A 24,306-nucleotide genomic window follows, 5' to 3' on the forward strand; every position below is an offset into this window, starting at 1 on the left:
CTCGGCTCCGTCACGGCACAGGATCTGATAAGCAAGACTTCTATTTTTGCTGGATTCAGTTGCACGATGCATCAGCTACATTGAGCAGATCGAGCAGGACAGGAAGTCAGGCACCGAAACAAAGTTAAAACATCCGGCTTATTTTCAGAATAAAGCACTCTGTGTTATCGCCAGGTCATATTTCACTTAACTATAACAACACACTGTCATAATGAACGAGGGCTCTGAATATTTTGGTTTCACAGTACTTGGACACTTGTAGTGCCCATTGTGATACACAGACTCTGTTGAGAGGGCGGAACACCAAAACATGCCGTATTTTTTCCTCACAAGTGCCTCAAACAAATGAGTCTACTATTAAAAATAGTTGTTGGTTAAATTTCTGACTCACTGATAGTTTCAGCTCTACAATAACTGGAAAAGGGAAGTAGTCCTTTTCATAAGAGAACTGGGAAATTATGAAGTTCAGGGTTATTTTCTTGATAAATATGTTATATATTTAAAATCAATTAACAGACAAATCTCATCAGCTCCGCCTGATAGTCAGCTGTTTTGTTTTTCGAAATTCTTCTGGAAAAAAAACACTCACCGCTTTTATTCTGTCATCAAAACACAATTTCTTCGTTCTTACTGATAAATATTTGATTATAAGTCATTACCCTCAACTTAAATAAACTCAGCTGTGAGATATCAATTCAGAGTGTCCTCAGCAAACAAAGCCTGGGGATGTAATGATAACTCAAGGCGACACAAAGGATTCATTAATTGTTATCCTAAATGTCAGTGGGCGTTGTCAGGGATTCGTTTCATTGGAAGTTTATACTTCCCAATGTTCTGTCAATACAGGACTCTCTTTGGTGTCAACATCTCCACTCAAATGTTACTCTTGATGTAATCATGCTTGTTGATCTGACGCCATTGATCCATTTTAACTACTATCTCATTCTAATTTAAGGTACAGAGGGAGCTGCAGTTGACAGAAAAATGTTTGGAAATAGAAATTGGGAGTTTGTGGCATCTGTTCCTCACTAGCAGAGAGGAAGCCAGGCAGCTCTGTATGAATAACAGACGTTAGTGCACATCATGACAGTCATCAACCCCTGAGGCCATTTAGGAGAAATCATACATTTAATCTGCTAAGATTCTGTTATAGGACTTGAACATTAAAGATGGTGTACACTGATGTTGTTTATTATATTCACATTGGACAGAATGGAGGAAAAAAAGGCTCAGATGTCTGGCTCTAATTTGCAGCCATTTTGAAATCTGTCTTTTTCTGGCTCTATAAAGTTAAACCATTGTGTTTGCAGTGACCTGTAGCTTACAGAGCCGACTCAAAAAACTTCTCCTGAAGATTTCTGTCATACCAAATGCTGATAACAGCCTGATTAACCCGCCTTTTGAAAGAGAGAAAGCAAAAATGTCAACCCTTCCCTTAGTGGCTTCTATTGTACACTCTGCGACTACTGTCAGATCAGTAACACGCTTGTCCACAAAGTTCACATATTCATATGACAACAAATGACAAAAAGTGCCGACTTTTTACTCTCAAAGATATTTTAGAAAAATAGGATTCAGACCACCATGATTAAGGAGTTTGGGCCAGAACTTCTGGTGGTTTACTGAGCTCATAAACAGTGTTTCTGCAGTGGATGAAGCACAGACTCACTCCTGTATACAGTTTGGTGAGCTTGCACCAGCATGTCTGTTGTAACAAAACCCTGATGTGGCCAACAGGAACAAATAAATTAGCAAGTAGGGAATGGTTACACACAATTAGCATATGAACCACAGCTAGAGAGCGATCACAAGGGGGTGAAACAGCTGCTTGTAGATGAGGCCATTCAGCAGTGACTGTAAATTAGTCCATTTTAGAGGCTGCATGAATTGATGGTCGCATTTCAGACAAACAAACAATACAACATTCAGAGACAGAAACAAAGAGAGCACTTGGGGTACTTCGCATCATTACGGTCATGGCCAGCATAATTAATGATAAATTAGTTATTAGTTATTAAGTATTTGGAACAATTCCGTTTTTCTTGCTTTGTCCCATGATTGCGAGGTGTTGGGATGAGTCAAGAATATAGTATAAAAGACTGTATAAAAAATGGACGTAGTCATACGCAGTTTTGAAGCCTATCGATGGCAATAGCAATAGCAATTTTATTTATAAAGCACATTTTATTACACCTGAGCTCAATATGCTTTACATGGAGAATTAAAGACATAAAAACATTAAAAAAAAACAAAACAATATATACACCCAACATACATAAAACACAGCATACAGCAAACAAACACATGCAGCCAGTCACAACACTCATTACATCATTCATACGCTTTATGGCGATCGCCTGATTAGAAATGCTGACTCAACCTAACTTACAGTCGACCTAACATGAGGCAAAAAAGGTGGAGCTGAGGCGGGCCATCAGACTCCTGACTAGGAGGTACAGTGTACCTACTTGTCAGTCCAATCAGCTGCGCCCCGAATTATGCAAAACTTGTGACCCTAATATTTTCAAAAGAAAATTTGGAGAAACCAACAAGAGCACTGAGATTTTAAAGGTTGATCCAAAAGTAAAATAGATTCAGTTTTATGCCTGAGAGTGCTCTGCTTTCTTTTCTTTACCTATTTTTAGTGTTTGCATGACCTCATGGACTAAGTGACATGAAGTCCATTTTATGTTATTCAAAGCCTGAATCAATCTACTTACCTCAATACGTCTCGTTCATTTGACCCTGTTTGTTTTTAATTGTCAGTAGTGTAGAAAATGAAATGACCACCATTTTTAGAAACACTTTATTTGTTCTTCTGTAGATTGTTCTGTTCTGGACCCTCAGCAAAAAAAACTTGCTTTCATAAGAAACTAAACACTGCCCTCGTCATGGACCTGGAATTTTAATTACCAACCAGCGCACCGCCGCATTCCTGTTCTTCAAAAAAGGCCTGAATAAGCTGCTGTTTCGTCACTGCCAAAAAAAGAAACTTGGAAAAACTCACCACAGAATTATCTTAGGGACGATTGTGGTTAATGACAAGTACAGAGGCTATTAATATTAGGTAGAAACCCCAGAGCTGAGAGCACATAGTAAAGTGTTTGGTGTGCACTTTAAAAAAGATAGGAACTCTTTTTAGACTAAATTTGCATGGTGTCAGACAGCAGACAAGGAAGCATTATAAGCTCTATGAGTCATTTCTTGCAATGTGGATTCTTTCTGCCTTTCTGACACCCCACGCTGCTGAAACTCTCTGTTGGCTTGCGAGCTTTGCAGATCTGTTTCTTCACCTCTCATTTCCAAGTTGGCATCACCCAAACAATGTGTTGTGTGAGCTGTTGATTTCAGGGATCGGGCATCTCATTGTGTTTCTCTGCCCCCTCCCGATCCAAGTGACACCTCCTCTGATGAGATGAGGAGCCAGGCCTTTCTGCAGCATTATTCTCTGGCCTTCATGTGATCCTGCTGCACTTCGCACAAACCACATGACAAGAGATCAGACAGGCCCTGACCGGTGTGCCAGAGGAGCCAGAGTAATAAGGATAAGGAGTTCAGAGACTGGAGGCAACCAGCCAGTAGGACTTAAAAATAAAGAAAAAGATGGAGCCAGTCGTAAACAGACCTAAGTCCAACTGCCGACCCAGCACTTGCCTCCCAAAAACCCATTGATTTATTGTTGTGGAGTGATTTCACTCTGTCCAAATGAGAGATAAGTAGAGGCGATGCTGATGAGACCAAACTCAAGCCGAGTGTAACTAATTGACACAGACTAAACTGAGAAAAGACCTCTGCTCCTCTTGAACAGTGCTAGCAGCAGGGTTTATAACCACAATAAAGAAACTTGGCCTGCATTAAGAGATTTGCATGTTTTAAGGAAAGAATGACAAACTCGTCCAAACAGTCTCCTCAGCGTCGCTCTCTCTCCGGGAGATCAAAGATGGCTTGGGGTGGCCCCACTCTCAAAGGTCCTCAGAGTCTTGACCTTAAAACCATTTTTGACAAGCACACAAGAAACAAGTTTATCCCTTCAGTGTGGTCACTCACTGATGATATCAGAAAAGCCTCTATGATGTCTGACTGTGAATAACACTGTTAATTTAGGCTGATAACAACTTGGCACACACAATGGAGTCAGCTACAGCTGAAGGAAAGTCTAACAATCTTTTAGACAGTGAGTGGTTTGTTTTGGTGCTCGATGAAAGCGGTCGGCGGTCACGCACTTGTTCTTTCTCAGGTGGCACCCACTGCACGTCTTAAGCTCGACATCAGTCACCGACATTTACTGACCTACATTAACACTTGTTTATTTTTGTCATTCTCCTAAAAGTCTGCATCCGCTGATCTACTTCAGACATGTATCATTTGAGTTGCACAAGCAATGCACACATTATCTCTCCTTCTCTACATGGAGAATGATACGCCGTAAAAAAGTAGAAAGAGCCTTAAAAAGCTTCTATATTGTGTGCATTCTCAAACACAAGATCTGGTGTTGTTTTCACTGTTTATTGGATTTATTGGTTGACCAGTGGATGATTTTATTGAAGAACCAAACAATGAAAAAAGTAATAAATATAAATAGATAATAGGTATCTTAATCATGTAGCCTTTAAGTAATAATTCCTAAACTTAGATCATCAATGTGTCAGCCTCTTGTATTTATTTCTTTCTTTCTTCAACAAACACTAAATACAAAAGGAATCTATCAAAGTAAATGTAAAACGGTGGGTTAACTAGAGCAAAATGCATGGAATATTAAATAAAGTGGAATTAACTGAGGTGAAAAGTCCACCAGAAACTGACATGCTGGTCCTACTTGTGCCGATCAACTTGTCTAGCTTGGTGTGGAAAAAGTCAGACCTGAGGACAGGCTTTAATAATGGCTCAGTCAGGTGTGCGGAGACTTGTGATTTTACAGTGCCCATAAAATAAAAGTTCAGAGCATAAATATAGTCACTTCAAAAGGGCGAGGACAGGATATGAAGCTGGAACTAGATTATGTTGACATTAAAGTGACATTAAAGACGAAGACAATCAAACAGGGGCTCAAACATGTCATGAAATAAATAAAATAATAATATAAATAAGATGAACACAATTATAGACTTAACAAAGAAGATCTGGTCAAGATGGTGTTGAATCATATCTGCCAATATAGCATTAAAGTAATGAAATATATAACAGTTTATAAACACTGTGGTAATATTTGGTATTGGTTAAGTGGAACAGCTGAGGCTAACAGTAAAAAACATCATGGCTCTGAGTTAATCAACAAGTTGTTTCAGGTTCAGTGTGATCTTTGATATAAGAATAGGTCTTCATTGCTTCCATAGATAAAAAAGTTGTCCCAAATTTTATCAGCATCTTTATAAAACGCCTCATCTGACTTTGAACTGTACACGTCCGTTTCGGAAGACAACATTTTCACCAACAACTTTTGAAAATATTCTCAGTGGTTCACACTGGAGTCTTTGAGCAGTCTCAGTCTGTTTGATAAAGATGGCATCAGTGCTCTCTGTTTTCTGGATCTGGATGGGAACTTTCACTTGTTCCAGTACTTTTTAAGTCTGTTAAGAGTTCTTAATGAGTTGTGGACATGATGAGACATGATGCATCACCTCAGGCCCTGAGCTGTTCAACACCTTACTAACATCACATGCTTGTCTCTGTATAAATCTGAACCCATTTACTACAGAATGCATCCCTTCTCTCTCAACAAGGACTAGGAAATGAAAAGGTTTTGCAGGGGCACGTTTTCATTCCTCTGCAAACCCAGCGTTAATATGCATTATGTATGACACACTAAATTCTCTCATTGGGCACAACTTGTGATTTGCAGCTGATATGTGGTTGTTAGGAAACAGAAAGAGTGGAGCCTTGCACCTTTTTTTCCACTCCAGCCTGTTACTATGTGGCTCTCCGGTCGATTTGTTGAGTACCACCCATCGCTGCTGCTGTCTGACTGGCTGAGAGGGAGGAGAGCGGGACACAAAGGGTTAAACTGTGCGCCTGTCTTCCTTGGAGATGGGTGAGGCCATTTGAATGGCTAGCTTCTGCAGCTAGCTAACACATTGGCTAAGGCTGAGGGTGGATCTGCAGCTGAGCCTGTGCTCCGGCATGGAGTTGGCTGGAGGATCAGGAGTCTGTGTGAGCACACAGCAGAGCTTTTCTGTACATTCATGAGGGGGTGTGTGTGTGCCTACGTGCGTTTTAGGAAAAGTTGAAGAGCAGCTTTTGGAAGAAACTTTAGACATAGAAGGAAAGCCACCTATCAAGAGGACATTTTTAAACATTTTTTAGTGTTTTTTATCAATCTCACTATGGGCCAGCAGACTGACGTAGGTAAAAGGTGGTTATATCATTTGTTTTTCCAGCACCAATCCCCCTTTAGCACCCTCCCACTCCCCTCGTTCGCCTTTCTCATGTTGCTGCCGCCTGCAGAACACACGCTCTTCATGTGCTTCAAGAGCTTACCTCTGTGAATGCAGGAGGACACTGGGTCCATATTGCTTTGTTCATTTAAGGGCTGACCTGGAGCCACTAATGAAGCCAAGCAGTTTTGAACATGTGCTCATGGAGTCGTGCTCAACAATAGGAAGTGAACAAAGAAAGCTACAACAAAGAATAGAATATGATGATTAATTAGAAGTGAACACACAAACCTTCCTCTCTCATCTTCGCGCTTGTTTGTCTGAGTATTGGATCAGACATGTAAAACACTCGCACACTCACAACTTTACGGTCTAACCTGTAACCTGCCCCTAACCTTTGTGACTCGTTTTATCCCCTGCTGTTGACCGCTCTTAATCTGGCTCTCGTGGACAAGAGGCTAATCTCAGCAGGCAGGTCAGTCAGCTGTATTTACCTCTGAGAAGCCTCCATACATCCTCACACACTTCTCCTCGTACTTATGCTGACACAACAACATACTCGTAAACTCTGGTACACTTACTTAAACACACACACTTGCCAATCCTGCTAGTCTGTTATGTAACAGTGCGGTTTACAGGCACACACTCATGCAGATGTGTGTAAACAGCTGACCTACAGACTGGGATCTCTGTCCTTAGCTGTTGGTTTTTACACCCCAGAAACATCACTGTACTTGAGTGTGTGTGTTTGTTTTCTGACTGTCAGACACTGTATCTTTCTGAAGAAGGCCTGTGCTTACATTTTACACATCCTCCTTAGATAATTCAGGACTTGTTTTTACTGTAGATATTTCAGCCAAGTGATAAGTAATGCAATGACATCTGTAAAAATGTGTCCTTACTAAGATGTGAGACTACGTTGAATTCACATTTTTTTCAAGCAGCTACATGCACTGGGGCTTCTGAAATTGTCTTCATTTCGATGAGACTTATATTATTTTTTATTATTTTAAAACTTTAACTTTCAGAAAATAGTGATGTATGTTTCTTGATTTCTTATAATTTGAAGTGACGACGATGGATGTTTTTTTTTTTAAGAAGTAAACTTTATTTGAAGGCATTAGAAAACATACATTTATCATAGAAAGCATTGCATACATACCGAGACATAATAAAGTTCATTTAAAGAAAGAAAATAAAGATTACTGAGCTTTATCAGAAATAACAATCTATTAAATTCTTAAAGGAAAAATACAATACAGGAAATGTAAGACGTATATAAACATAAACAGTGAAATGAGTGTAGATGAACACATTTCTTTAAATAAATCTTGAATCAAATCCAAAGTGTGAAAGTGTGCCCAGCTTTTTACTTATTAAGTTTTAAAGGTGACATATCATGCAAAATCAACATTTTAATCATTCTCTACCTGAAATATGTTTCCCTGGCATGTCTACAAACCCCCCTGAAAATGAAAAAAATCCTTCAGCCCCTGTTTTGATTTCTCCACCTTTCTGTAAATGTGTGCTGAAACGAGCCGTTTCAGACTTCTGTGTTTTTGTTACGTCACAACAATATCCGGTCTTTAACGGAAGTCAGAGCTCGGAGCTTGTTCAGCACATAGACTGTATAAAATACAACTCAACTGCTCCTCCGTTTTTCATTACCTGCACACGTGTGCTAACAAGGAGCTTAGGAGGGAGGCATGCTAGTTGTAGGCTGTCCTAATAAATACAAAGGTCGGTTTTACTCCCCACGTCTGCAGATTTGAAGATCTAGTGGATGATTTTTATTTATCATGGAAAAGTGCTAGCGCTAGTTAGCATAGCCACATAGCTACATGCTCGTCGCTGTGCACTAAGACACACGTCGACATACTGACAAATAAAACAACAAGAAACACAAAATCTGTGATCAATCCTTCAGAAAGGTCCTGCTACAGACGCCTCTCCATCAGGATCAGATTCTGGATCAAATTCAGAGGGTCGAAGTAACACGGGTCTGTGAGCAGCCGTGTATATTCAGCCAACATGTAAACATTAGATCAACATGCTGGAGAGCCAAGACCACATCCACTTCCTGAGGGGGTGTGGTCAGAAAGAAAACAGACTGTTCTGAACAGGGCTGAAAAAGAGGGTTTTTCAGGCATGCCAAAATCTGATTTCAAGGTGTTTTTTTGAGCATAAACTTTAAAGACATGTTTTGGGGACCTCTTAGACCAATATATTTTGATGAAAAAGACCGTAATATGTCACCTTTAAAGACTGTGTGTAGGACTCACATGCAGTGTCAAAGACTGGGCAGTGTTGGTGAGATTTATTCAATTTGTTTTGGGATGTGAAATTTACCGAGCAGTATCAAAAGATTAATCGGTTGTTGCAACTTCTTATTTTCATTTTCATAATATAAGATGATTGTTCTAGGAGTTAAGTCAATTGTACAATTCATAAATTTGCAACACAATTTTCTACATTTCCTCACAGTATCTTAGCTGCTGGGCATTAGTAATATAAATGCAAAAAACACATTTGTGGGATATAAACGACTAGGGATTCGTTCAGTTGACTTAACAATTGACGTCACCCTCAGTAGTTAGCATCAGAATCACTAGTTGGTTAAGTGAATTATTATGTTTTAATATCCCAGACCTGAAATGCTGGTAATATGTTGAGTGTGATGCAGTTTGGTAGTATTTATGAAGTTGTTCAGAAAGATCTGATCAATATGAGATTTTTGTGGAATCACAGAAAGAGATAAGTGACGAAAAGCTGATAAACATCACATGTCACTTAGGAAACTAACATACCAAAATATAAGTTTGGATGATATGATGGTTTCTGTTTCCTTATATTTAACCTTGAGTCCTTCATACTTTTCTTTTTGCTTCTGTAACTGGACCATGTTGTTCTTCTTTCCTCTGCAGTGTGTCCAGTTCAGTGTAAACATCGAGCCTGCACTAAGGATGGGCAGTGCTGCCATGACCAGTGCCTGGGCGGCTGCCTGAAGCCCCACTCAGCCAGTCACTGCGTGGCCTGTCGCGGCCTACAGTACGAAAACACCTGTGTGGAGCGCTGCCCCGAGAACCACTTCACCTACAAAGGCTGGCGCTGCGTGTCCTTTGCTTTCTGCCAGGAACTCCACAACAAGTGCAAGCGAGAGAAGGAGCGCAGCAAGAACCCCGACTGCCACGAGTACGTCATCCACAACGGAGGATGCATCCCTGAGTGTCCCTCCGGCTACACCACCGTCAACTCCTCCACGTAAGTGGACTCTCATACCGGTTTGATTGTCTCTTTGTGGTCTGATGGAACGATATGTGATCACTGAAGATGGCTTTGCTCACGTCAGGGTTGAATCCAGGGCTGGAACACAAAGGCGGCGACTTCCTGTCCTAAAACCTGTTTAATTCTCTCACACAGCTTAAAATATAAATAATGCCTTAATTTACAAATGTGTTTGTTTTAACTACAGATTATCATAAAGTACACTCTCAGGTATTATGATGTAATCATTTTATCAAGGGATTTGACCCTGACACTCAAAATGAACTTGATTGTTTTTACACGGTAGGAGGAGTGCTAAAAAAATAAATTAGTGTGCTAGAATAGAACTTAACAGAATCCATACATTATTAGCACAGAAAAGGAAAATCAACACATTTCTATGTTTGAGTGATATTAAGGCCTAACAACATAACTCATACATTTGAATGAATTAATCACAGGTAAGATAAAATTAACAAGGATTAATCACACTCTGACGTCAGATGATAAAATAATAACACGCTGATGATACAATCCAGCCCTTCACAGCTTCACAAATTGCACTCGGCTGATTTTATATTTTTATGCACCAGAGAGAACATCAGAAACTGCAAACGATTCATATGTGCTGAATCTCCCCTCACTCTCTCACTACCCGCTCTGTTCGTGTCGCCAGTAGAATCCACACACACTCTCACTCTGCAGTGTAACAGACGCACGCAGAGATGTCCTCTTCTACATCCCTTCTGTAACTACATTTACTGCAGTGCGACCTCTCCATCTGATATAAAGCTTCACACATGCACAAACACACAGGGGTGGTGAAGTAACACGTACATAAAGTAAAGAATTTAAAGAACGTCAAATTAAAATAGCTCAGGTGCTTATGTCTGCATCCATTTTGACCCTCTGTCTTTGTGCAACCCCAAGGTAATCATGCACAGATCAGGACCCATACAAATAGCATCGCTAACAGGTGGCCTGGCTGACTTATGCGCAGTCTGTCTGACTGCATTAGATGCTACAGGGTACCTGGTGTGTCTGCTGAGATGCCAAAGAGGTGTGACAAAGTGCCCTTATCTGACAGCCTGAGAGTGAAAACTGGCTGCAGTGTGTTTGATGTTTAAAGAGCTGCAGGTGCAATGAAGGAAAAGCAAAGAGGGCACAGCAAGACGAAGAGCTGCTTCAATCAGGCATCTTCTTGTAGGGTTGTGTGGAGCTGTGTGTGTGTGTGTGTGTGTGTGTGTGTGTGTGTGTGTGTTGTGTGTGTGTGTGTGTGTGTGTGTGTGTGTGTGTGTGTGTGTGTGTGTGTGTGTGTGTGTGTGTGTGTGTGTGTGTGTGTGTGTGTGTGTGTGTGTGTTTATTTATTTATTTATATGTGCTTCAGATATAATATTTGATCAATCAATACTTTAGACAATCCCATGTACTTTCAAAAATATTTAGATCTGTAAAAGATGAACTGTCATGCCTAGCTTTAGTTCTCATCCCTGTGTTTCTGGCACAGAGTGTCACTGCAGGGAGGGAAGGTCCTCCTGCTAAGCTTCGACAGCCCGCAGTATACGTGCACACACCTCTTCTTCTTAGTGTGTGCATATGTGAGACTGCAGACAGCTGGGTCTAAGCGGCACAGCTCAGTTGGAAGGCTGGCACATCTCTGCTTCTGCATTAGACTCAGAATCTATGTGCTGCAGTTTTTTGTCGCTCACATTCTGCACAAAATTGACGGTTCTTCACAATCACTACATTGCAGTGGGCGAGCTATAGGCAGACAGCCGAACGTGAAGTAATTCCTCTCTTCTAGCCACATCCACAGTTTACAACCTGTTGTGTGTATGTTTGTAGCTGTGTCCCTTCTTTCTCTATAAAGAAGGGTGTTGTGGTTATGCTGCTCTGCTGCTGACCTCTGTCACCTCCCTCTTTCACACCTTCACTGCCTGTTTCGGGGGGGGGGGTCAATTGGTGTGGGTGTGCCTAGAAGCAGAGCCACTCAACACAGCTCTAATGGCTCTGCTCGGGCAGAGGTTGAAACCGTAGCTGGATACATTGACACTTGTTGTCTTTTGTTACAAGATATCTGTCGATCTGACCGTTAAAAACAACAAAACAGTCCGAGAGGTTTTCAGAACACTCTATCAGTGCCCCGTGGTGCAGGGCCTCAACTCTCTGCAGAGGGTCGGTCTGGCTGTCTGTCCTCACAGCTGTGACGACAAGGAAAAATGGTTGTACAACTGCTGCTGTCTTAGCATCCTCGTTTGTTTTAACCCTTATTTATCCAGAGAAGATTCATCTCAGAACAACATGCAATGCCACATCTGTGGGGTTACAGCTTGAATTTTAACACCTGAGAGGTGTTTCAAGCAGATCAGGCTCCATCAACGTAGATGAGGACAAAGTGCCTTTTCAAGATATTCCAAGTTACAGTCACAAAATAATAATAAGAAAAAATCGTAGCAAGCTCCAAATTAACAAATTTTGATTTGATCAATTAGAAAAGTTGTTCCAAGCTGTGCAGCTTTTCATCAGACTCTGAAAATATTTCTTACGAGACATTGTTGATATATTCATTACATTTGAGATGAAAATGCGTATAACAGGTTTTTTCACAAGCATCTGTGCTTTTAAATGTTTTCAATATTATCACACCTATAAAGTTACGTTTTTTGTATCATTTTAAAGCATGCAGATTGTCTTTGTCACCTACAGAGGCTACAGTCCTTGTTGCAGCGGTCGTGGGCTCGACTCCCGCTGTGTGTTTTCCCCCACTCTCTGCTTCTCACATTTCCTGTCTCTCTTCTGCTGTCCTTTCAAATAAAGGCAAACATGTCCAAACATATAACAAAGACAAACATACGGAAAGTAATGAAGAATTGAACATTTTAATAACCTTAAGACTAAGTCTTTTTATTCAATCATAAGGTTAAGCAAGGAATGAATATTGATGTTGCAGACATGGACAAAATTTAAGTAAGTAACCATGTGAAAGTAGAGAAATTGGAGGAAGGTTGTTAGAAGCTGTTTCAAGTAATTCTACCACAATCGTGTAAAGAGAAATCTAACTGCAGTCAGATAAGGTTTCATATAGCTCCATGTCTCTGTGCCTGTGTTTGACAGGGTTTCTTTAACTGTAATTGTTTGATGCCCAACAGCTCTCTGACTAATGCCTTAACAAATTTAGGAGCCTCTCAGTATGTTAATTTGATCACTTCTTGCCAGGTATTTAGATCAATAATCCCTCTAATCTCCATCTTTAAGCTCCTGTTCACCTGTGGTGAACCCTGCTGCTCTCCTGTCTCAGCCTTTTTTCTTTCACCCTGACTGCCTCTCTGTTCCCCTCATGGCCCATCTCTTCTTTTTGGCATCTACCTCTACAGCTGGCTTCAAACTAAGCTGAGGAAATAAAAGTGCTTTGAGGATAAGTGGTGTGCTTCATGGCAGTATGAAAGCGCAGATGTGGCATTACGGAGGGGAAAAAGGTCACAAAAGATCTGGAGAGTTATGAGTCTGATGAAGAAACAATGGCTGAAAACTTTCTTTCAGACACTCTGAAACATTTTTATTTTACAATCTCATTTGTGACATCAAGATATTTCTATTGTTATTAAATAAAAACGCCCTTTCTGACTAAATGATCATTTTAGTGCAGAAGAAGAATTAATCTGTTTCATACTAAAACGTCTGAAATCATGTGACCATTCCCAAACACTGGGCATGTGTGTCTGTGCAAACAGGAAGCAGATTGTCTACTCTGCAGCTGGAGAGCTTAGTCACAGAAGACCAGAGAATTCTTCGTTTAGACGGAGGATGAGCTGGAACTTTTCTAAGCTCTGAGACTGATAAGACCCAATCAGGAAGTTATTTTCAGTCTGTGTTATTTGGTTCAAAAGTCTGTTTTACGCCTGTACACACTCACACACATCTTCAGCGATGTCAGCAGTGCTTAAAAAAGTCTCAAGACACCTAAATATTGTGGATGCCAGGAGTAAACAAAGCAAAAGTAATGCATTTGCAAACTAAAGCGTCTCGGTGACATGAAGCATGTAGCACTAACTTTCATAGTTTGGCCATCACAGAAAGAAATGGTGCATTCCTCTGCAATTGCCCTGCCAGCTTACTCAATTGTTGCCAAACACAGGCATGCTCGCCTCAGAAACCACTCAAACCAGCCAGGAAAAGTTTTCGACATGCTCAGGACGACCAGCAGTCAGCCCATCATTGTGCAGTCATGCCTCAGTTCCCTCAATTTGAATCCTTCAAAATAAATAAATAAATAAATTCTGCAGCAGCTGCAGGTGTCTGATAAAAGATGTCCGTTCTCTCTGCTGTGTGATGCAGAGACTCTGCAGAGGTTGCTGTTTACTTTGGATTTAAGTCATCAAAGTTTGCACTTGCAGCATTATGAGTGTGGGGTTTGCACAGATGGCTTTTGAGGAAACGGGTTAATAAGGTGGGCACACAAAGCCGTAACCATATACCTGTTATGAGAAGAGACTTGTTATGAAAACATTATGTAAGCCAGGTTGTTTCTCTTGGATGTTGAGGTGAAGGGTTGAGGTCGGTTCATTTTCAGCTAACTCAAAGCAAAAGTTGAGCAAACCACGCTTTTCAATACCCTGTTCATCCTAAGAGCTTATTCATAGCAGCTTTAATATTTTGTACTTACATAACTCATGACTACATGGTTTGAAAAAGATGTCGCATTTAGCGGCGAAAGAGTCTCATTGGTCCGTCAGACGATGAAGAGTTAAAGCATAAAGAGGAGTGGATTTGAATTCTTCATGCGGCCACGACATGACTCCAAGTGAATGCTAATGCTGCTCTTGAACTGCTGGATGAGTAACCGAGCAACACCGTGCCAAACCACTGAAAATGTGATAAGTCGGTGTTGTGTTGACAACCTGTTTGCACTGCAGAAGAATCAGTTCATGCAGGTTTAGGTTGCAGATTTTTTTGTATTGAGAGGAATATTAAAGTGGGTGAGAATGAATGACATGAATTCTAAACACTTACCCACACTGTCATCCTGCGCATATGTTATTTTCTTTTCACATTTTTCTGTTGTTGTCTTTGTTCAACAGGCTCAACTGCACTCCCTGTGCAGGGCTCTGTCCCAAGGTGTGCATGGGTCTGAAAATCGTGGACTCGGTCACGAATGCTCAGGGTCTGCAAGGCTGCACTGTTCTCAACGGGAGCCTGGTCATCAACCTGCGAGGAGGAAGTGAGTGTTTGTGGTCTGTTTGGTTGACTCAGATAACAGAACACCAAGGGAAGTTTGACATGACATTAAAAATACACCAAATGACAGGACAATTTAAATCTGATTAAAATGCTGCTCATCCTTATGACTTATCTGCAGATCTTTTTGAGGTTTCAACAGGACATAACGTCCCTCAACCATTGAGTGTGGGTGGGCAGGGCAGCATCCCTCCATCTCAACAGTGCTGCATGTCAGGCCACTAGAGGAGAAAAGGACAGTGTGCTGCATTTAAATGGAGTCAGTTCTGCGTCATAATGTTGCAGTTGTCACACACTGAACATGCATATTAACAATTTGACGCATACATTCCAAATCATCATGTAGGAAAGAAAGGGGAAAAAAACACATGAATGTTTGAGAAGCATAATTAAAATGAGGCTGACATTTTGGGCGATTTTAGATTGAGTCAGACAAATATAACAGTTGATATTCCAGGAACTCAATCTTTATTTGTATAGCGCCAAATCACAACAAAGGTTTTCCCAATTTGTTTACAAATAGAGCAGGTCTAGTCCGTTCTCTATGTATTATTATTTACAAAGACCCAACATCAAGACAACACTCAGTCTGAGCTCATCGTAATCCACCATGAGCAGAGCACTTTGCAGCATTTAGCAAGTTACAGCAGCAAGGACAAACTTCCTTAAACAGGCAGAAACCTCCAGCAGGACAAGAGTCATTTTAGACAGACATCTGCCTCAACCGTGTTGAGGTTGGAAAGAAGGATAGAGGGAGATGAAGAGAGATGATAGCTGTGAGACTGACAGTAGTCGTTGTAGCCGCTGCAGTCTGGTTTGTCCACAGCAGCAGGCTGTCTATGGCAGAGACTCAGAGGAACTTACAGGACAAGGGAGCTCAGGGACTCCAGAAAGGTCTATGATTAGTCATTTCAATGGGACAGGGAGAAAGTAAGAAATAGGCAGACAGAGGGGAAAAGACAGGATCCCAGTATGTCAGTCTAAGCCTAAAGCAGAATAATTAAGAGTTGGTCCAAGCCTGAGCTAGCTCTAACTATAAGCTTTATCAAAAAGGAAAGTTTGAAGCCTACTCTTTAAAGTAGAGAAGGTGTCTTCCTCCCGGACCCTGACTGGGAGATGATTCCAAAGGAGAGGTGCCTGATAACTGAAGGCTCTACCTCCCATATTACTTTTAGAGACTTTAGGTACGATGAGCAGGCCTGCATGCTGGGAGCGGATCATTCTCGAGAGGTTATAGGAAATGACTAATTTTTTTTTTATGTGTTACAAATTGTTGACTCTATTTGATGTCATTTTGTACTCAGGCCAACAGTGTGGACTTTAGTTTATGAATGACTCAAAGACCTCACCCTCCCCTAAAATAAAGCAGGCTTTGCATGAGTCATAGTCATGGATCATAAGGATCTTTGCGGTCTTAAATGTTAACCGCAACATAAAGGAACCATTGACCTTCATTCTCCAACATAACCGGGCTTCTTTTCATTTCCTGTCTTACACAATGTCAACCATTTCTCCTTACCTCTGATGATCGTCTCTGTAACCCTTTGAGTTTGTTTTTTTTGTTTTTAAAAAAAAAGGTAGAGAGAGAATGGAAGAACATATAAGGTGCACTAATTTTATCCCAGTAGAGCCAAATAAATAAAGCTTTTTGAAATAAAGGGAAAAAGTTGACACTAAGATAACAAACACTCAGCAGATCATAGTGTTTTCAGATGTAGAATCAGAGGTCTCTTTAAAGCTGGTGTCTCCTTCTTCTCTGTAGGCAACATCGCCGCTGAACTGGAGGCCAGCCTGGGCCAGCTGGAGGAGATCACTGGCTACCTGACAGTGCGGCGTTCCTACGCCCTCGTCTCCCTCTCGTTTTTCCGTAAACTCCATGTTATTCGGGGAGAGGAGCAGGAAATCGGGTGAGACTTCGACTTCTCATCCTCGCCATGTCAGAGCCTCCTCCTGTAATTATGAGTTAAAAGCGGAAGGACTGACCTTTTGAAAATGTCTCTCTGTGGTAACAGCTTTTGGTTAGACTTTCCAAAATCATATACGAGGCTTCATACAGGCGAGGAGGAAGACGCTTGTAGCACAATGGACTACACTTACAGTAAAGATGAAAAAAGACAGCCTTATGATGCTGATTGTAGGCTCACTATGCTGAAATAGCTTTTTGCTCTTGAAATTCAAGTTGGTTTTTAATAACCTCCTCAGTTACATGTCGTACATTTTATGAATAATATGTTCTTGTAATCTTTTCTAGGAATTACTCCTTCTATGCTCTGGACAACCAGAACCTGCGACAGCTCTGGGACTGGTCCAAACACAAGCTGACCATCCTGCAGGGGCGCATGTTTTTCCACTACAACTCCAAACTCTGCATGGCAGAGATCCGCAAGATGGAGGAGGTGACGGGGACCAAAGAGCGGCAGGTCAAGAACGACATCGCCTCCAAGACCAACGGAGACCAGGCCTCATGTAAGGAAGAGTTGTTGTAGGAGTTACTATGGTAGCAGGAAACACAGAGTCCTGTCTGGTACAGACGCAAACATAGCCATGGTTATTGTTATGATGGTCATTTCCCGTCTATCTGTGTTTGCAGAAGTTTAACTGGGAACAACAAACAGAGCAAAGCACAGATAACTGCTAAACATGGGAACACAGTGATGGTGCTGTTTTTGTCCTTTCCATCTTGATGGGTTCAGAGACGGGCGTAGGATTGAGTTGATCACAAACAAAGAAAGAGATTACAGCCCTGTTTTCATTTAGAGCAGAAAGAGACAGGTAACAGAAGAAGATGGATGTTTAAATCTTTAGACACTTTATTTTCGAGTGGATACAACTTTACCTGGGATCTGAGTCCACCAGGATTTCTGTTCTGTTACTGCAGATCTTAGGTCTGTGTGTCAATATGTCTCACACCTGGTTAGATCTAAGCAGATGCATTGTTTTTATTATGTGTTTAAACCGCAAGTTCCATGGGAGATACATTTGAAGGCCAAGTGTATCAGTAGCAAAGATTAGGGAAAGTAAAATTCTGTAAATCTACTCTCTTCAACAGTGGCTCCTCTCTGATTGATTGCACAGAATGAGTTAGCATAACGCTTTGAATAAAGGTGGATATTAAACTCAGAGAAGAAAAAATATGTCTCAATGCAAACCTAGTGTTCATTTATTGTACATTTGGTCGACCGTGAACTTTGAATTTCAGTTCAACACAAGCGCTTTAAGAAAGGATGAGTGCTCATTGAAGAAACCCACCCCACTATACCCTCTACTGATAAGTTCAGTAGCCTTCTACATACAGTACCTCCTCAGGTCCCCCAAAGCAGCTGGAGATAGATAGGACAGATGGGTAGTGAGAGCGCTGAGGTACATGTTGTTTTTACTTTTGATCTAACCTCTATTTACGGACTCTGCATGAAAATGTATAATCTGTACTGGGGTAAGAAGTGTTCTGGTTTCCATTTGTAGTGCAAATCCAAGTCCAAGTAGTAATAACCAATGACGAATCAGCAGGCTTTGGTGTATGCAGGAAAACCTACCGTTGGAGTAAGCCTCTGCGTAACATACTTCCTACTGAAAACTCTCTTTGCAGATTTAAGCCGCACAACAAAGGAAGCCTTGGCTGGGAGTTGTTGAATGGTACAGCAGAATTGCTGAACATTGGTTTCTGTTACCAGAGGCATAAATACAGCACAGTGTCATCAGACGATGATAGGCAATGATTGCAGATGGGTTCTGAGATTGCTTTCACTGAAACGTCACACATTATGTTTCAGAGTACTCTGAGGAAAGACCTGAATGCTGTCAGATGTCAAGTTTGTGGGATAGAAATCAGGAGGAGCAGCAGCTAAACACTTCTCCATTGATCCTTAGAGAGTGAGAGAAAGGAAAGCTGATCTTACACTCCTGTTTGTTTGACAAGACAGTACAAGACAGACAGTAAAAAGGCCTCCTGCAAGTTGATTCAGATAAAGCCTAGATAAAATGTATGCATCAGAGAGTGACAGGAGTGACAGGGGGTACTTGTGCTGGCTTTGTAGATGGAAATAAATAAAAGTGCTTTTTAATTGATAATATATTAGCCAATAGCCAGATGATATGTACAAGGAAACACTTTTAAATGTCTAAATTATCACTCATGCACAAGTACTTCTCAGTGCATCTATATCTGACTTTTTCTTCCTGTCTTCAGGTCAGTTTATGTTAGATCGGGTCACTTCACTTCTTCGGGTCATGTTCTCGCTGAGTTTGAGTTAAGCTCTCCGTTTCTACTTCTAGGATTGTTAACCCCAGACAGATTTGAAGGTCAGCTACGTGTTATGTGTCTGAGCAGATTGATTCACTGATATTAGGAAGCCAGGCTTTTCTGTTGACTAATAAGGTCATATAGAAGGCATCATACTGACTACAAAAACTGGATACTTGCTGCTTCTTACTTTCCTTAAACAACAGAAAATTAAAGCCCCCCCCCAAAGAAGAAACAATTTTTGGCATTTAGGGGTAATTCGGTCACTTCTCTCTGTCTCTGCATCACCTATCCGCGTCATCAAAATTTACGCAAAACCAGTTTTAATTTAGAAAATACCACAAAAACGTTAGCAGCAGTACATCAAGCTTAATGTGCCAAGGCAGCCTCAACACATCCTAAAACCTGTCTGGTCTCATTGGTCTCATGTGGTGTTAGACTGTAATCCATTACCTGGAACACTTCAGGTCACTATAGAGCTCAAACAAATCAACTTCACTGTTCTAGTAAAAGCCAAATGCACTGACAGCCAGGCATTACTCTATTCCATTAAAAAAACACGCAAGCTAAAGAAACAGCAACATCTACCTGTAAGAGATACTTAAAAACAGACACAATATCTTACTTTACTTTGAACCTGTCATCAATCCATCTTTAATTATACGGCGCCAAATCACAACAAATGTTATCTCAAGACCTTTTACAAACAGAGCAGGTTTAGACCGTGCTCTGTTTTATTATTAACAAAGACCCAACATTGAGACAGGATAAGATCCAGTCCTATCTTACAGACAGGACTCAGTCTGATCTCATCTTAATCCACCATGAGCAGAGCACTGAGATGATAGCTGTGAGACTGATAGTAGTAGTTGTAGCAGCTGGAGTCTGGTATGTCCACAGCAGCAGGACGTCTACGGCAGCAACTCAGAGGAACCTACGAGACAAGGGAGCTCAGGGACTCCAGAAAGAAACGTCTATGGTTAGTAACTTTAATGGGACAGGGAGAGTGAAAGTAAGTGACAGGCAGACAGAGGAGAGAGAGGGAGGGTAGGATCTCACGATCATGCTGTTATTATTGCTCTAAATGATGAATGTCTTTTTGCAGGTGAGAACCATTTGTTGAAGTTCACCCAGATCCGAACTGGGAGTGATAAAATTATGGTGAAGTGGGAACCCTTCTGGCCTCCAGACTTCAGAGACCTGCTGGGCTTCATGGTGCTCTACAAAGAAGCGTAAGTTTATCTTCATCTCCACAATGACGCTCAGACTGGGATCTCTGCCAGACAAATATTATTCAAGCTGCTTAAGTCCGTTATGGATATGAGGAGCTGATGGAAACATGTAGAACAGTGAGATCTTGAGGATAGCGGTCATGGAATGTCCTGCTTCAGCGACTAAATCAAAACCCTTAACAAATATACATCTTCCAAGTTCTCAGATAACTTTGATGAGGGGAGCATCTCATTTCTTGTTTGTACTGATTTATCAGTCGACATTTTTTAATGTACATTCAGACGGAAACGATTATAAATCAGCCAGTGTTTCTCTGTTGAACCAGCAACATTTCAAAGGTTCCTCTTGTTGTCTTCCTCTGCAGACCAGTCAGATAACCACAATGATAAATAACTGCAACAAATCAAAGTGAAACTCAATATCCTGTCTCCTGTGAAACACAATATCTGCCCAAATGTAACACATTTTCCTTCTTCCTCTTCTTCTTCCACAAAAGACCTTTTCAGAACGTAACTGAGTTCGACGGCCAGGACGCCTGCGGCTCCAACAGCTGGGTGATCGCTGACGTCGACCCGCCACGTCGAGCCACAGACGGGGACAAAGAGCAGTTTGAACCGGGTCATCTCATCCTGCCACTGAAGCCCTGGACTCAGTATGCTATCATGGTGAAGACCCAGCTCTCAGCCTCAGACGAGCACCAGGTCCACGGAGCAAAGAGCGACATCATCTACGTCCGCACCAACGCCACAAGTAAGACTGATGTAGATTTGACTTGATTAAACAGATAGCACTCTAAGGAATTTCTGATCTTAATAATCTAATATTTGTGAAATAAATTGACTTATTTCTTTAACTAAAAGCACATTCCTCTCCTGAAGCCACAGCCAGCTCAGAACTGTTCAGAACTTAAGCCAGACTTGGAACAATTTTTCCACAATGTCCTGAACTGTCCCAGCAAACAGCGCAAGAGAAGGCCAACACTTGGCATGAGGAGTGTTGCTTTTTTCATGAAAAAAAGAAAGTCCTGGTGTGTTTAACACAATAGCAACATAAAGTTAGAATCTCACGCCAAAGCCTCAGAGTAGACCCATGGGGCGTTTGTGGCTTGGTGGTTGAGTAGGTCGCCTTTCAATTAAAAGGTCAGGGGTTCGATCCCAGGTCACAGTCCACAGTCCACAAACACGGTCTGTTTGCCATTCATCTATTTAATTGGCGTCTGGGGAACAATTTTGGTCCTTTAATTATGTATTAAAAAATGTATTAACAGAATATTTCCGAAAGAGAACTCCTTCAAATAGATGACCTCACCTTTCATGCTCTTGATGCAGCCAAACAGCTATAATATAAGCTATGTAGCTGTTATTTGAAATATATATCTGTATTTATGAGATCCAAACTGAATACAAAAAGACCTAAAATGAAACATCCTGCTGATTAAAAGAACAACTTTCTTCTCTCAGCTGTCTATTTTTAAAATGTTAAATCCTTAGCTATACTGCTGGGACATAGAAAGTGTTGTGATTCTCTATGTTGTGTATTTTTCAAAGCTTGCCCGTCTAAAATGAGTGACTGAACAATTCTGTCAAGCACATTTTTTAAAGTCCATGTGATAAGAAGCTCTGGGTTACAGGTGGTTGTATTCCTGCAGAGGAAGAGCTCTCTCCTGTACGAGAGTTCAACAATTTTTAGCGTTGTTTTAAATCCTCATTTCTTAAGGTGTTACTATCAATGACTGGTGGAGTCAGTGCGGTGTGTGTCAGTCTGTCTGCTGCCAAACTGTCCTTGGCACAGGAACAGGGAAGAGGAAGACAGATGGGACGACTCGCCTGGGGGGCCTCTGACCGACAGGGCGCTGCCTCATGCAAGGTGTCTGTCACGCAGCGATCATAAATCTCTTCCTACTTAATTACACTCTGACACCCACGGAGTGTGTCGTGTGCAGTTTGGACTCATTGTAGTCATCATGTCCTGTCTGACTGGCTTCCTTTTTAAACACAATCTGCATTTCCTTCCTGATGAATTGCATCCAGCATGACACTCTTCGCTCACAAAAAACAGGCTCTCAGTGGAGAAGCATCATTCAGTCCGCCAGTCGACATGTGGAGGGAGGCTTGTTTTCTACCCGTCTGGCAACTGCTTAGGGGTCCCTGTCTGGGTCATACCTTTCCAGAAGGGCAAAGCTGTCATTACCAATAAGCTGCTGATGATGAAGCTTAGTCTGACAATGCAGTTGGACCAGTGTGTTACGGCGTCATGAAACAGGGACATCATAATCACTCTGTGACAAAGACACTCAGATATCTGTGTCTCCTCAGGGCTCAGTCTGACATCCCTGCACGCCGCTCCCTCCTGGTATCTACTCTTCTCATCACACGCTCTCCTCATGAACTCTGAATGTCAACACCTAAATCTTTGTTCAATTATATTTTTGACACTCTTCTCAAGCCTCCTACTCCACCACAGGCCGGGACAAGTGTCTCTCATGTCGCCTCCCACTCGAAAAAGCTGATTCATCCGTCTACTAAAAAGACGACCGATCAGACAGAAGAGACACGGTGATGCCAGCCGCTGTCTCTGCCTTGCTGGTAACCTCATTTTGTGCCTGCAGCACCGGAAGAAACACTTTTGTTATTAGCTGGCCGCAGCTGACGCAAATCGAAGATCAGCCACAAAATGTTGATGAATAATATGATACGAAAATGCAGTCTGCTCCGAACAGATGATTATGCAGCATCTAAATACAGTTTAAGCCCTGTTTATTCTCACCAATAACAAACAACTGTGACCTTGCCAGAGTCCCATCCTGCTATTGCAGATCACTCACTGACTCATGTTTTATATGCCTTGTGCGTTAGTGCTGCTAATCTTTTTCCACAAAGCAGGATTGTATCAAGAGTAGAAAATGTGCGTCACCTGCATTTCATTTTGCAACGTCAAAGTGTGCAGTGTGCTGAAAGTTCATTTTTCATGCACCACACAGTAGGATAAATATGCTACGTTCATTTTAAACAACACCAAAACTAAATCTTGAACATTGACGATAAGTCACAGCAGACAAAAACAGACTTTTTGAAAGCACAAGAGTGAATCTAAATCATGTCTACTGCTTCTCTGTATGTCTTTTTCAGATCTGCAATCAGAGTTTGATTAGATCTAGCATACAGACATGAAAATATACATTTACAAACAATGAGACATGTAAAAGAAGCTTTGAAGCACTCATTTAAATTTAATTTACACGTCCGGAAAGGGGTGAGAAGTGAAAACGTATTGAATCCACCCTTTTCTCTCAATAACGAAACATCCAGTCAGCTCCCTTGTGTGTGTCCCTGTCCCATGTGTATTTTACTTACAATGACGACCCATGGGAAACAAATACACAGTAAATAGTTCCGCAATTCAGACTGCATATGCATGATGAGGACTCAAATGTATGGGGTTATATAGACGCAAACTGAAGAAGAAGACGGCTATATGAAGTAAAGGATCAAATGGATCTAAAAGTCATGAAAAGACGGAGTTATAGAATTGGACACTTGTGGGATATAACAACAAGAGTGTCAGCAGGATCTGCTGCATTAGGAATAAGAATAGGATCCAGTATCTAGCATTAACCATTCCTCTTTATTAAAGATGTTTCTCTGTACTTCTGTGATTCTCCCCAGAGCCCTCAGTCCCGCTGGACCCCATCTCCTCCTCCAACTCTTCCTCTCAGATCATCCTCAAGTGGAAACCTCCCAACGACCCCAACGGGAACATCACTCACTACCTGGTGTTCTGCCAGCGCCAGCCTGAAGCCAGCGAGCTCTACAAGTTTGACTACTGTCAGAAGGGTGAGCCGCATTGTTTGTGGTTTTTCTTTTTTTCTTGGTTGGTGTCTGTTGATGTGCGAGTGGTTTAGTGTGTCTGAGTGTTTCTGACAGACAGACAGAGGAAAGACTTTTGAAGTCCTCTCAAGCTCTT

At 41.4% G+C, this 24,306-nt stretch overlaps 1 protein-coding gene across 1 annotated transcript in view; it reads left to right on the plus strand.

Annotated features, from left to right (window-relative positions):
* The window catches only part of insra (insulin receptor a), a 68,345-nt gene that overhangs the window by 25,949 nt on the left and 18,090 nt on the right, over positions 1 to 24,306 (plus strand). The window contains exons 3-9 of the mRNA XM_034702921.1: positions 9,296 to 9,632; positions 14,714 to 14,853; positions 16,633 to 16,777; positions 17,122 to 17,336; positions 20,216 to 20,342; positions 20,840 to 21,093; positions 24,009 to 24,176. Coding sequence (XP_034558812.1) covers positions 9,296 to 9,632; positions 14,714 to 14,853; positions 16,633 to 16,777; positions 17,122 to 17,336; positions 20,216 to 20,342; positions 20,840 to 21,093; positions 24,009 to 24,176 — 1,386 coding nt within the window. The remainder of the gene's footprint in view (positions 1 to 9,295; positions 9,633 to 14,713; positions 14,854 to 16,632; positions 16,778 to 17,121; positions 17,337 to 20,215; positions 20,343 to 20,839; positions 21,094 to 24,008; positions 24,177 to 24,306) is intronic.

This window comes from Notolabrus celidotus, chromosome 15 (assembly GCF_009762535.1).
Source record: "Notolabrus celidotus isolate fNotCel1 chromosome 15, fNotCel1.pri, whole genome shotgun sequence".
Taxonomy (NCBI): domain Eukaryota; kingdom Metazoa; phylum Chordata; class Actinopteri; order Labriformes; family Labridae; genus Notolabrus; species Notolabrus celidotus.